The following is a 15,587-nucleotide window of genomic DNA, read 5'->3' as shown; positions in this document are numbered from 1 at the left end:
GTTTTATAAAATCAAACTATTTCATTTTCATAATGACATCAAGGAACTGACTTTTAGAGGAAAGTCAGCCTTATTCTCAAATATACAAGTTATCTGTAAGAGTGTAAGACGTCTTGGTGGTTGACGACGAGTGGTCTTCCTTTCACGGGTAAAAAGTTTTTCAACAAAGACGCTTTTCAAAAGGCGCTGAATGTTTTTTTTGGCCAAAAGGGAAAAAAGTCACTCGCATCTTTGAAATGTCATAAAATCTAGCAAATAAGTAGTTAGCTAAATAGGCAACAACACATGGCTAGTAACTTATATTATATAGTAACTTATATCTTATAGTAAAATAACTTATTTGACAGACTATTAGCTTTATTCACAACAAACATGAGTTTTAACTGACTTGACTGACTTTAACTAAACCCGTGACTTCCATTGACCCGTGACTTCCCGTGAATATTTTTATAAATTGAAAAATTGAAAAGAGCAACCGCCGAGTTTCTTGCTGGTTCTTCTCGGTAGAAACGGCATTCCGAACTAATGGTAAATTACTTGACGATTCAAAAGCACTTGTAAAAGTTTATTTGAATAAAAATCTATTCTATTCTATTCTATTCTATTCTATTGCACGGGTGAGAAATTTCTCAACAAAGATACTTTAAAAGTCGTTAGATCTAGCGACAAAGTTGCTAAATTGGCAACACTGCACAGTTGTCTCTTCGGAAACGTTAGAAACGCCCAAACGCCTGACTTCTGACATGCTTCTGACAGTTCTGCCAACTGCATTCCAGAAAAAAAAATGAACTGAATCGCATCGAATCTCAAAAATGCTAATTTTTGTAAAAAAAAAATAATCTCTAGGGTTCCGTACCCAAAGGTATCAAAACCATTGATTTTGAAAGAGAAAACGTAGCAGTATTAATGTCACTCTGCTGTCTGTCTGTCTGTCCATGTGTCACGGATTTCTAGCTTGTAGACGAAATGAATTACAAACAAACTAACAAATCTCGGTATATTGTAAACAATAGAAACGGGAAACATTGGTACCTATACATAATAGCAGCGGTGTGAGTGACACAGCTAAATACATAATGTGTGCTCCCAAAGTGATAGGACTTGGAGTTACGTCGACTACTAGAGGTACGCCAGCTACTAAAGTTAGAAGAATTTGTCTGTCTAACGAAAGCTGAGAGGACGAGGAGGATTCAAATGTCTTTTGTACTTATAAGTACTGTTTATAAATAATAATTATCTGTTTTCTAAAAATTAACGTACCTTATACGACAGATTACGTATACCTGGTAAGACGGGTAGTACCGAGCTGCCCATAAATGCAGCTTGAAATAGGACGTTTTCACGCGCGGCTTAGAAAAACCGAGGAGCACGCTTAATTCGTTTTCGAACATCAAAAATTGGGTTAACTGATGCCAGTAAAATATCCTCAAACTAGATAGAACTACTACCTGTTCAAAGTACCGCCACTTTAGGGTTCCGCTAAGAGCTCCGTAGCAACCAATTATTATTTTTATTTTTAATTTCCATCTAAGCAAGCTTGAGACTTGAGTATTCAGCTCATGTGGGTGTGGATGTCGAGTACAATATTTTAATTAAAAAAATATAATTTTCACAATATCATCCGATACTTAATATACGATATCAGTTAAAGGTATGATAAGATAAACTTTAAAAGATCGATAAGTATTTTACAAACGAGTGTAGCAGACGGTAGTGTTGTGTTTTTTTTTTGGTACAACAAACACAAATAATATAAATGGAACGTTGGAAGACTCACGGGTATATTCCAACCGAAGGAATACCATCGGAGGGATTTTACTATGTTAGTCATAGAAATCCTGGCGTTTTCCTGACGGACGGAGTTATGAATGCTCCGCCTATAGACCGCGGGGTGTCAGTAGAAGATTCAAGCGCCGATGATGAAACTAAGTCGCCAAGTGATGAAATACATGAAACAGTAAAAACAATTCCTTACAACATCAAGGCTTTGAACAAACACGAGCCCACATACAAGCTAGAAACGTTCGAGAAGAATTACCTCGTCGTATTCAACCAAGAAAACATAGAGGGGTATAAGCCTAGACATGGCACAGAAAAGGATGTGGAAGCAATTGAGCAAACATTTTCCAAATTCGGATTTGAAGTCGAAGTGCACACTGACTTTACTAAAGCTGAAATATTAGACGCATTAAAAATTTGTAAGTTCTTATTCAGACCAATCTATACCTAGTTATTATCCATGCCTCAAAAGGGAAAAAGGAACCCTTATAGAATCATTTCGTTGTCTGTCTGTCTATCGTGTCTGTCAAGACCCGTCAAGGGAATCAAAACCTATCTAAGGGCATTTCCCGTTGACCTAGAATCATAAAACTCGGCAGGTAGGAATGTCTTATAGTTCAAGTTAAAGGGAAAAATCCGAAAACCGTGAATTTGTGGTAACATCATAAAAAATAAAGTGTTATTTTTTGTATGATGGTACGGAACTCTTCGTGTGCGAGTCTGACACCCATTTAACCGAACCCTTGGTTTCCATTGAGATCCATACATGTCAGTATATACCTAATAATAACTAGCATTTATTATTTATTTGTCTTGGCTAACTTGTTCGTGTTCCAATTCATTCAAATATTTTACCGCTATATACTGCTATTTTGACTTCAAAATCTTCACTCATAAAGGATTTCATTTCGACTGTCGGAAAATGTCGATCGTTTTTCCGACATGGCACAGACAGATCTGGGCATACCTCATTTTGGACACGCTTCGCAGTTCCTACCAAGACTAGGTACTGTTAAATGTGGTGATTATTATTGGGATTTTGTGTTTTCGGCCTGTTCTTCTATGGCTAGATGTTTTGAAAAAAAAAAATATCGCTGGAAACTTACTGGCGTATAATCCTTCATCGAAGAATTAATCGATCAAAGCTCGATCAAATGTTTCCACCTTAAAGATTAAATCACGCAGGCCACAGGCTCATACGGCTTTTTCTATTTCTTATATTTTCTGGCCGCCTGTTCATGAGATCAAATACATACCTATTCTAAGGTTTGATCTTTTTATCTTACATTTATCATAGATTTTGATCTAATAATAACAAGGCAAGTAAAGATAGTTCTCGTACGTCCATTTTCTCAGTGACGTATATTTCTTATCACTGTTTTGCAACAGGTATTATGATTCATCGGTGATAACTATTAAAAGTCCTCTTTGTAGTTAGGAGATTAGGGGGTTTTGGACTTACCCACGACTCTGATGATAATATGATAAGAATAGTTGTAAGGATTCTACCTCCGTGCTCTCTCATGCAGCTAACTGCCTAAATGTTCATGGGCGGCGGTAATCACTTAAAATCAGGTGACCCGCCTGCTCGTTTGCTCGCTATTTTATTATTTAAAAAAAAGTTTGGCGGTTGAAACGACGATGGCGATAAGCTTTTTGAAAATTCAGCTTAACTTGTTGCAGTTAGAGAAAAAGATTTCACGGACTACGGGTGCGTGGCGGTTGTAGTATTAACTCATGGCACCTACGACGGCCTGCTTCGTGCCAAGGATCAGCAGTACAGCGAAACTGAAATAATTAATCACTTCAAAACACACGATAAACCCACGCTCATAACGAAACCCAAGCTATTGATTATTCAGGTACGAGTATACATAAGTGGCTTTTCCAGACGTTTTGGTTGCCCGTAAGTCGGCTCCGGTTACCCGGTGGCGAAGAGTAGGTAACTAGGTACTAAATATGTTTTTTTGGGTTCCGCACACGAAGATTGCCAATGGGACCCTATACCGTCAATCCGTCCGTCCGTCTGTCTGTCTATCGGCGGGCTGTATCTCGTGCTCCGTAATAGTTAGACCTCCATATTCAAAAAATTCATTAATCAAAACACACGACCAGTGTGTCCAAGCCAAGTTCTAATAAGAAATTTTTTCTCATAAAAAAGGCGACGCACTTGCATTTACCTTACACCTCCAGGTTTAGATCACAGAAATTCATGTGTACCTTTCAACTTAATCGGTCGGATTCGAAGCAAATTAGCTGTGACAGACGGACAGACAGACGGACACACGAGTGATACTATAGATAAGGGTTTCGAATTTTCATTTGGACATACAGAACCCAAAAAAGATAAAAATGGACAGCGAAACACTTATCACCATATAAAGGAATCTTGTAATAGGTAGGCACTTATTAATGTATTTTTTAATACAGTTGCTCAAAAAGTGGCGTATTGCAGGGACGTATAGCGTTCGGGATGTGGGCTATTACATACTCGTGCTTTTTCTTTACCTTTCCCGCACTCGTGCTTTTTCTTTCCCAACTGTCAAAATATTAAAAATAAAAACCAACCATGAAGTTTTTACTAAAAAAATTCATAGAAGTTTTTATGATTCATGCAAATACGTATTTCTAATAAGAAGCTACTAATTTGTTTCAATATCAGATTTAATGATTTGATTGAATGAGTTTGGTTAGGTTTCATTTCATTTCATCTCATTAAATTTCATTTTCATTTCATAGCAATAAAAAACTTCTACTGAAGACTTGGCTGTATGGGCATAGTTCCCTTTGCCTACCAGAATGGGTGAAGAAAAAAAAACTCTGCTTATATTCTACGGTTGGCGCCATTTTTCAGAAATTTTCTTTGCGAGTTTAGTTGTTGGTTGCCTAAAATGAGTAATTTCGACCCTAGTTTTTTATATCTATTAACAATAAAGTTGTTTTAAATTAAATTAAGTTAGTTGAGTTTATTGTGTTTTTATTATTTTATTAAATTGCTTCATTTTTTCGCAACTGCATTAAAAATAGTCGTTCTGTACACGTGCGGAACCGTCATTGCAACTCGTTCCGACTGTCAACCCTCGCCTTCAGCTACGCCTCGGCTCGGGTAGACATTTGTCGGAACTCTTTGCAATGACAGCCTTTCCGCACTTGTAATGAAATATACTATTGTGTGTTTCCAGGCTTGTCGAGGTGCAAGGCCAATACCAGGAGTGTTCGCAAGACAAATAGGGAAGATTCATAGAGACGTTGATGACGACCAGGGACCTTACACGCTGCCAATCGAATCAGACATGTTGGTTCTTCACAGCTCTTACATGGGAAATCCTTCTCACAGGTATGCTAGAATTAGGTCTATTATTGCGATAATAGAAGCAGGTAGTAGGCACTTATCATAATTTGTCGTAGGGTATCTACGGTCTATAGAACGCACTTTGACTTTGCTCAGACTTAATTTTCAGTTAAAACGAGAAAGATTTATCGCAGTGATATCGCTGTCTTCTTTTAACAGCCTGAGCAAACTCAAAGTGGTTCTTAATAGATCTCAGCCTAAGGACTAAGTGCTTCGAGTGACATAAACTTAGAGGTTCTTTGCTAAACCTTCAAAGAGTTTTTATTTTTCATTTTAATTACAGGGATGAGCTACACGGTTCTTGGTTCATCCAAGCCCTTTGTCGAGAAATAGATCGGCTTTCTCCTGGCATTGACATCGAATCTATTATGACCGAGGTTAAAAAAGCTGTAGCAATTGATATGGAACACGAGGAATACAACAGGGTGACAGGCGATATAGATATAAATAAACAAATGCCCGTTATGTCCTCCACTTTGATAAGAAAGTTGTATTTTAAGAAATATAATATAGACAGTGGCCCCAGCTTGTCGCTGTGTGACGGGGAAACGGAAACTTATAAGAACGAAGTACTAGACGGCGCCGCGCCAGAAACGCCTTTGTTAACTCAGTTTGGCCCTTGTTTGTGTTTCCTACCTCATTTCAACTATTTAAAACAATGTCTCAGGTAAGATTCATTGCGTTTTAATGATTCTTCTAATTTGAGGATAGCTCTTTTCTAAATTCAATACGATAAATCAGAGCATGACCTAATTATAAGGTTAGGCAGGTAATCGATCTCGGCACAGTGTTATGGTTTGTAATATATGTCTGTCCGATTGTTACCTTTTTTAGATGATGACAATAATTTACCATGAGTAGGTATTAAGTACGTATATTTAAATCCCATGGGAAAACTTAAATTCAAAAACGCAGTCATGTGCATGGACAATAAGAAGCATTTAATTTAAATTAAAAATTCATTTTTACAGACATTTCGTTGAAGAAAACCCCGACGATGAGAGAGCAGCTTCATACCTAGAAATTTGTGAAACATTCGAAGATATTACAGAATTCAATACGTCAAAAGAAAAAATGATAAGACTCATTTCCCAATATCTCGAGAAGAAAATCCCGGAAATCGAATATTTAAAATACCTTTATTTGTATAAGAGTGAATGATCTCGTAGGACTATGTTATTCTTTTATCTTTACCCAATAAAATTTTGATACTCATTCGACTGTCTTTCTGTTGCCATTTTGGATGGGTATATGTACAGAGATATCGTGCATCTTGGAAACGAACATAATTTTTTTTAGGAAATGTCTAGACATCCACAAACGGCCCATTGATTTAAAAATTATACAGCCACAAGCGAAGTTATTCTATTCAAATTTTAACTATAATAGTTTGCAAGAACAAATCTTAAAAGCTAATAAATACTTGTGGCTGGATATTTTGTATCATTGAACGATCGCTTGTATCTAGACACTTCCTACTTTTTATACCGGAAAACCACAGCGCCTATGGGATTTTTAAAGTTGTTGGATTTTTTATTTATTACTTAAGTATTTTTCTAATTAATATTATAACGGTGCTGAATTAAACACCGTTTTGAACTCATATTAAATGCACCAAAAATGCACTGGATCCATGGACGAAAATAACGTTTGATTATTTTTTTAATTTTTTTTTTTTTTTAGAATAGAGTATAGGTAACCAATACATTCTATTTTAAAAAAAAATATTCAATACATCAATATAAAAGTCTTTTATTTATTTTAAACTTGACATTGGCTAATCTTTGTAAAGCCAGAAGAAAGAGAGAAAAAAAGTCTTTTTTTTGAGAAAAAAGGGCGGGAAACTGCATACTTAGCGGACGTGTTTTCTTGCTTTTGCTAACTTGTAAATAACTACAAACCTGACATTGGCTAATCAGTGTAAAGCCAGTCGAGAGAAAAAAAGAGCCTTTTTTTAAATAAACTTAAATCTATTAAAACAAAAAAAAATTGTTAAGTTGTATTAATTTCTTAAATATTAAACATATTGAGTAATAGCATTTTTGCAGACGATTTCGTGTGGGAATATTCATTTAACCATTTTTTTAATTAATAGCCAGACACAAGAGCTAAAAGCAAAACGTTTGTACCTTGTCCTCTAAATCTCGTCATCTCAGACCAACGGAGCGTCATACCGATGCGTCACCTCAATAAAATTCTGTTATTGAAAAATTTATTATTTACATACAAATTATACTACAAAATTAATGCATAAACAAACGAGACGGTCAAGTGCGAGTATTTCTCGCGCCCTGAGCGGGTTCCGTGCATGTTTCAGAAGTAAACATGGGATTTAAAATTCCTGCATTTGGTTCTCAACATACTATCTTACTAGTAAAGTATAATATCTATTTTATTTTTTGTGAGTGTCCTGTTAAAAGTACTTAGTAGATATTCGATATTTTCTGGTTGTTGGGTAAGATATGGACAGTGGATGGTCGTAAGATATACCTTATACCACACGTACGTCTATAGGTCGTATGTCCAAAGGTTCTGTTTTTATCATTATGACGTACGGAACCCTAAAAATGCAGTCAGATAGGAATCCGAAAGATCATAAAACACGATGATTTGATATTAATGACCGATTCATCATTGGTAAAGAATTATACCTATGTCTTCAATCTTAAATGTGGAAACATGGTTTCTGGCCTGGGTCAGTTTTAGTGTTCAGAGCGCGGCGGTGCGAGATTCTATTTTAGTTCCATTATTACCCGACTACGGCAAAGCCGAAAGGAAGGGTTATGATTTTAGCAGTCTATGTATTTTTAATTGCTTTAAACGCACATAACTCCGAAAAGTTAGAGATTCCGCCCCGGGATCGAACCTTCAACCTTCCGAATAGGAGGCGGACGTCTTAACCACTAGGCTATTACAGCTCTTTTTAACCCCCGACCCTAAAAGAGGGGTGTTATAAGTTTGACGTGTGTATCTGTGGCATCGTAGCTCCTAAACTAATGAACCGATTCTATTTTAGTTTTTTTTTGTTTGAAAGGTGGCTTGATCGAGAGTGTTCTTAGCTATAATCCAAGAAAATCGGTTCAGCCGTTTGAAAGTTATCAGCTCTTTTCTAGTTACTGTTGTAACCTTCACTTTGTCGGGGGTGTTATAAATTTTTTATTTACACTTGTTTTATTAATTATATATAAATAAGAGAGATTAAGGGTGTTTAGTAAACTTCACCCTTGGAGGTTGGAGGTTAGTGCACGTCCATTCTGGAATGTATCTTTAGAAGCTAGATCATTTAGTGAGATCACAGTCAAGCAATAGGTACTAGGTGACAAATAAAACCATACCTAGGTCAGACCGCTGATTACCCATAAGACAATGTCAAGACTTTGATGATGTAGTGCATAACAACTCTAACAAAAGGTGCATTTTGCACCTGCTAACAGCTCAGCCAAGGTGACTCGGGCATATCGAGGTTCTTGTCCGGAATGACATCAGCTGTGGGTGTGGTGATGATACAATTTGAAATTCAATGTCATTCACTATAGTTTTCCGAGGATTTCTTAATAACTCTTTGATATCTCCAACTGTACCTATTGAATCGTATTTTACTATCTAAGTAGGTAGGTATTATGTGTGCCCAGCGTACATAATATTATGTTGAATGTTAGAAATCATATGAAAAATATATATGAAGAAATACTTTGTTTGTTAGAAATCCCAGTCCCAAAGACATTAGTAGATAGGAATTGGCTTATCTGGATCAGGGATCATTCGAATGATCCCTAATCCAGATAATCCAATTCCTACATTTTGAATACTGAAAATGGTAGTATTCGAATGCTTGAATAGTGAATGATACCATATTTAAATACTGAATAATGGGTATATTTGAATACTTGAATACTGAATAATGGATATATTTGAATACTTGAATACTGAATAATGGATATATTTGAATACTTGAATACTGTATAATGGATATAATCGAGTACTTGAATACTGATACTTCATCGAATGGATGAATACTGAATAGATACTTCATTCGAATGCATGCATACTGAATAGTTACTTCATTCGAATGAATGAAAGCTGAATAGATACTTCATTCGAATGCATGAATATTGAATAGATACTACATTCGAATGCATGAATACTGAATAGATACTTCATTCGAATGCATGAATACTGAATAGATACTTCATTCGAATGCATGAATGCTGAATAGATACTTCATTCAAATTCACTGAGTGACTACGGAGGTAGTATAATATATACGGATAATAAAACAACCGAACTTCAGTACAAAATTTTATTCTCTAAACACCATTTTCTTAAACATAGTACATTTTTTAATGCGCATATTTTAGTATGAAAAATACAACTATATGAATCACTTGCCATATTATATTTTTCATGTAAACTTAACAAATTGGGGCACTCTTTATCTTCTAAATTATAAATTGTGCTATTTTGTAACATTTGCATTAACCATAACCGTTTTTCAAGACCTTCGACATAAATTAACCTTCAAAGTTTTATCTATTATCTTCAAAGTTTTATTAGAGACAATTTTCTGTTCTATATCAGTTGAATAGATTACATTGGATGATAACACGCGACTAAAGTGAACTATTTATTTATTCATAAGGAAAATTGTCACCATGTCTTTAAATATTGGAGATTGTGTAGAAATAATTATAACTGAAAAAAGATTACACGGTCTTCATTTAGTTAAAATTATTGGATACGAACAATACGATGCCATTTTAATACCCTTAAATAAAAGTAATTCAGGTATTTATTTCAAAGTTCGATATCATAACCAACAACTATCGGCACGAATATTAAGAGTTGAAAAACAGAAATTTGTTGATTTAATAGATGAATGCGAATAAGCTAAATATTCATAATTCGCTTTATTAATTCACATTTTTAGTATACAAGTGTATAGTCTAGCATAAGAGTATATGCAATACACAGTATTTTAAATATACCTAACCTAGTAGACATTCAGTATTCATGCTCTCGAGTATATTTTCCACCATTACCCATTGTTCAGTACTTATAATAGTCATTAGTATTCATGCATTCAGAGTGAAGTAGCTATTCAGTATTTATGCATTCGAATGATTTATCAATTCAGTATTCATGCATTCGAATGAAGTATCTATTCAGTATTCATGCATTCGAATGAAGTATCTATTCAGTATTCATGCATTCGAATGAAGTATCTATTCAGTATTCATCTATTTGAATGAAGTATCTATTCAGTATTCACCCATTTGAATAAAGTATCTATTCAGTATTCATGCATTCGAATGAAGTATCTATTCAGTATTCATGCTTTCGAATGAAGTATCTATTCAGTATTCATCCATTTGAATGAAGTATCTATTCAGTATTCATGCATTCAAATGAAGTATCTATTCAGTATTGATGCATTCGAATGAAGAAACTATTCAGCATCATGCATTCGAATAAAATATCTATTCAGTATTCATCCATTTGAATGAAGTATTTTTTCAGCATTCATGCATTCGAATGAAGAATCTATTCAGTATTCATCCATTTGAATGAAGTATCTATTCAGTTTTCATTCATTCGAATGAAGTAACTATTCAGTATGCATGCATTCGAATGAAGTATCTATTCAGTATTCATCCATTCGATGAAGTATCAGTATTCAAGTATTCAAATATATCCATTATTCAGTATTCAAGTATTCAAATATATCCATTATTCAGTATTCAAGTATTCAAATATACCCATTATTCAGTATTTAAATATGGTATCATTCACTATTCAAGCATTCGAATACTACCATTTTCAGTATTCAAAATGTAGGAATTGGATTATCTGGATTAGGGATCATTCGAATGATCCCTGATCCAGATAAGCCAATTCCTATCTACTGACATTAGGTAGGTACATAAAGTTTCAACTCCATCGTAGGAACAATGAGCGATCGCATAACTCTGCGTTGGTAAGTAACGAATAAACAGACAGACAAATCACACTATCACACTAATATTATAAAGGAGTTTGTATGTGTGTGTGTGTGTGTATGTTTGTTACTCCTTCACGCAAAAACTACTGGACGGATTGGGCTGAAATTTAGAATGGAGATAGATTATACCCTGGATTAGCACATAGGCTACTCTTTTTATCCCGGGAAATCATAGAGTTCCCACGGGATTCTTAAAAAACCTACATCCACGCGAACGAAGTCGCGGGTATCAGCTAGTATGTATTATTTTAAGGGGTCGGTAAAAAGGCTAACGGGAAATGACTGGATGAGGAAGGTTACGGACTGGGTGTGGTGCACTCTTTAGGGAAGGCCTATGTCCAACTGTGGACGTCCACAAGCTGATGATGGTGATGATGATTTGACGATGACGCCTTTAAAGCTTACACATGCGCCAAAATTAACCACTTTATAGTGCGCCAGTTTGTGGTGGAAAGATAAAAGCTGTTTGTTCAGCCAGGTTCAGCCACTCTATAAAGAGGGCTATTTCAACCACCTGCGCTTAAATGATTTACGAGTTATTTGGAAAATTTGCTTTAACTGCTTTGCTATTTTCAATTTCAGTTGCTACTTCCTACCCATAAAGAATATAAACAAACCTAATAACGGTAAAAATTCTTTTTTAGATTTCCGTACCTCAAAAGGAAAAAGGAACCCTTATAGAATCACTTCGTTGTCTGTCCGTCTGTATCTCTGTCCGTCTGTCTGTCTACCCGTCCGTCGTGTCTGTCAAGAAAACCTATAGGGTACTTCCCTTTGAACCTTTGAGTAGTTAGGTCTTATAGCATAATTAAAGGAAAAAATCCGAAAACTGTTTTTGGTTACATCACAACAACAAAAAAAAACATGAACAACTAATTTAATTATTTTAATTTTCAAAGCAAGATAACTAACTATAGCTATACCAAGTGAGCTTTAATATGAAAGGGCTTTACATTCTAAATCAGATTTTTATTTATTTTTATGTGATTTATGGGGCAAAATGTCGGAAAAAAATCCCGTGTACGGAACTCTCGGTGCGCGAATCAGACTCGCGTTTGGCCGGTTTTTGGTTATGTTAAGGTCCGTAGTAGGTACCTATATATTATAATCAAATAAACAAAAGCGAGGGTGGTAAATTGATCATGTACTGCGAAGCGAAATCAGTGCACAAGACCACAACAAGACTGCATGCATCTGATGCATCACATTGTATTTGCAGGTATCTGACGTAAATGTTCAAGTTAAAATTAAATGACCTAAATTACTTCAGAACATCTCGAATTGACTCATACTCATTTGTAACCTTACCAAAATATAGGTAAGAAATCATCATCGTTAACCAAAGTTAGAGGTGCGTGCCTGGACTGCCGGGGAACCCTAAAAACCGAACCCCGGACCCCCCCGACTAGAAGGCCGACATCTTATTAACCACTAGGCTATCACCGCTTAGTACGTAGTTGTAAGAAAATGAAAATTGTAGCTAGAGGTAGGGAGTATTCATGAATTATTATAGGCTATTAGGCCTCATTCGCACGAGAACTTTCTTAGCGTCCGTTGAAAAAGCGTTCAAATAGAACAAAATATGCATTACCATGTATCTGTTCACACGTCAACGCTTTTTTAAAGCACACTTTGTTTATTGTCAGCGCAACGCCGGGTTTTAACGCAACGCTTTTATAACGCTCGTGCGAATTAGGGCTTACGTTCTCAAATAATCTCTCTCTCTAGCAAATTCGTACAGTAGTTTCTGAGATTAACCCTAAAAAACACGAACTTAGCGCGGCGGGGGACTTAAATTAATTTAATACTTAGTGATCATTGATGTAGCTACCTACTTAAGAGGAATCTAATAGGATAGGTAGAAAAGTTGGGAAAAGCAATAAGCATTAACACTCAGACAAGCAACCAGGAATGTGGCTCAAAATAACACCATTGAACAGTTTCGCAGATGGAATATTGCACTTGGATTATGAGTTTGAGGAATGGAGGGTATTGCAGACTTAAGACACTCGTTTCTGGAGTTTCTTACCTAAAGGACTCTTTGAAGATCTTAATATGTGTGAATTGAAATTGAATTAAAGGAATGATGTTTTGATTTCCTTAACGAGTCTTGACAGACAGATAAACAGACAGTGAATCCTATTTAAGTCCTTTTTTCTCTGGAGATACGGAACCCTAAAAAATAAAAGTCAGTTCATGTCGGCTTATCAGTTATCGCATTTACGGAAGTGACAGCAGTTGCGATTTAAAATATGGACAAAAGAAAGCGAGAAAAGCAAGATGGCGTGTGATAAGGGTAATTGAAATACGATATTTATTTTATTTTCGACCGACACACGCCAGTTTTAAATTGGAACTTTCTCCAGATAATGTTGCTTCTCGTAAATAAGCTTGTCCGACGTAGATTACCTATACCTACTACTGAAGGTGTCACGGAATTCAAAACCTATGTACCTATAGTCCGAACAAAATTACTTCTCACGCACTATTATAATTCTATGAGTCAACTGTCATGTCAATAATACGGTTCACCTTTCAAATAAGGACTAAACTCCATTGATTTTGAAGCGCCACCCCTAAAATTGTACTTTAGACATGATATTTGACACATAAAGTTAAAATGGCGCGTGAGAAGTCATTTTTACGCATTATAGGTATAGGTACCTATTTGGTTAGTGATGAAAAAAGTATGGGTGTGATTTACATACCTACCTAACCATACATTTTTACCGCCTAAAAACATTAGTTTTTTGTAAAATAAGATGATGAGATGTACCGTACTTTAAAAGTGGAGTAGGTGCGACAACAATAAAAACCAAAGCATAATTTATTTATTTATTGAAATGCACCTTGCGGCTTTCGGAGGCATTCGAATTTCGAATGCACAAGCGGGCAGCGAGTCGGTAAGCTGAAGTTGGGTTATGACTCTAGGTCGGACTCTATGTCAACTTAAAACGCGCGAATTTTCAAATTAGTCCTAGAAACTTTTTTTGGTGTGGTTTTTGGTGACGTGAGAGTGAGACGTGATGCCCTAAGGACGGATTTTTTTTGTACTTCTTCTGGTGCCCCCTCAGACGTTGATGCCCTAGGCAATTGATTAATTTGATTAAGGGTTAATCCGTCACTGGATAACATGTCTAGTTGTTTTTATTAAATTGTATCTAATTTGCACAATTTGTAAAATATTTCGTGTTATTAAAGTTACCTCAATTTGCCGGTTGAGTCTAAAGGTGCCCACGCACTTGAACTGAACTGCAGCTGAACTGCGCGTCGCGGCAGCGCCCCGCACGATATTCTCTCCAGCCGAATTCCTCCAGAACAGAACTCGAATAGCTCCAGAATATCTGCAGTTCAGTTCGAGTGCGTGGGCACCTTTACTACGTATACTAAGTAGGTACTAAAATATTACAGGGGGCACAGTACATAATGAAAGACGTTCGTTCGTCTGCAAACCACAAATCGCTGTAAGAATACCTGCTTGTAATGAATACCGATCGTTGTGCTAAAGTTTATTTTTAGACTATATTTAATGCTACCTACCTAATATTATGTACCTACACGGTTTAAAATTTGCAAAGACATGTTTCTGAATACCTTATACAGCTCTAGCGGGTAACTGCACTTCCGGGTGTTTCTTACCGTACTGCGGCAAAGTAGACATATTATTATGTATTTAGTTCTAGTTTCAGTGATTAGGAGGTAGGCGTGATCACTTTTTATAAGGGTTCAGTTTAGTTCCGGATTAAAAACGGATTTATAGGATCGTGCAATCTGTCTGTCGGTCACAGCCGATTTGCTTCGAATCTACTGGACCGACTAAGCTGTTTGATATAATATACATTATGAATGTCTGTGACCCAAACACCCAAACATGGACGTGTAACGTAAATAAATGAATTTAGCATAATATGAATGTATAAAAAAAACCGACAAAGTGCGAGTCAGACTCGTGCACTGAGGGTTCCGTACTCGGGTTTTTTTCCAACATTTTGCACGATAAATCAAAAACTATTATGCATAAAAATAAAAAAAAATCTGTTTAGAATGTACCTACAGGTTAAAGCCCTTTCATATGATACACCACTTAGTATAGTTATCTTACTTTGAAACACTTTTTTTTTACATGATATAACCACAAATTCGCGCTTTTCAGATTTATTCCTGTATTTGTACTATAAGACCTACCTGCCTTTCATGATTCCAGGTCAACGGGAAGTTATAGGTTTCTTGACAGACAGACAGACAGACAGACAAAAAAGTGATCCTATAAGGGTTCCGTTTTTCCTTTTGAGGTACGGAACCCTAAAAATATGAACGATCAAATACGTTTATTCATATATGGTTTAACACAGATAGGAAAACACGACCTAAGTTTTTTGCCACCATTTCTCGCTAACAGAACATTCACTAGACAGAATCTAGATTTTAAAATCAAGCTTTCAAGAGGCAGTTCAGATC

The 15,587-nt window shown here is 35.8% G+C and overlaps 1 protein-coding gene across 1 annotated transcript; it reads left to right on the top strand.

Moving 5' to 3' along the window:
• The first annotated feature begins 1,597 nt into the window (after nt 1-1,597).
• Nucleotides 1,598-6,348, top strand: LOC123865775 (caspase-7-like). The gene is made up of 5 exons (XM_045907005.1): nt 1,598-2,198; nt 3,463-3,641; nt 4,962-5,116; nt 5,415-5,798; nt 6,103-6,348. Exons 1-5 carry the CDS (start codon nt 1,757-1,759, stop codon nt 6,290-6,292), a joined length of 1,350 nt encoding a protein of 449 aa, XP_045762961.1. The 5' UTR covers nt 1,598-1,756; the 3' UTR covers nt 6,293-6,348.
• The last annotated feature ends 9,239 nt before the right edge of the window (nt 6,349-15,587 follow it).

This window comes from Maniola jurtina, chromosome 5, assembly GCF_905333055.1.
Source record: "Maniola jurtina chromosome 5, ilManJurt1.1, whole genome shotgun sequence".
NCBI classification, from domain to species: Eukaryota; Metazoa; Arthropoda; class Insecta; order Lepidoptera; family Nymphalidae; genus Maniola; species Maniola jurtina.
The sequence above is the reverse complement of the archived record's forward strand: the minus strand, read 5'-3'. Positions and strand labels throughout refer to the sequence as shown.

Bases quoted from the DNA above. Each gene is read 5' to 3' on its own strand.
- LOC123865775 (XM_045907005.1), top strand. From the start codon at position 1,757: ATGGAACGTTGGAAGACTCACGGGTATATTCCAACCGAAGGAATACCA. The intron at 3,642-4,961 runs GTACGAGTATAC...GTGTGTTTCCAG, and splicing joins CCAAGCTATTGATTATTCAG to GCTTGTCGAGGTGCAAGGCC. The intron at 5,117-5,414 runs GTATGCTAGAAT...TTTTAATTACAG, and splicing joins ATGGGAAATCCTTCTCACAG to GGATGAGCTACACGGTTCTT.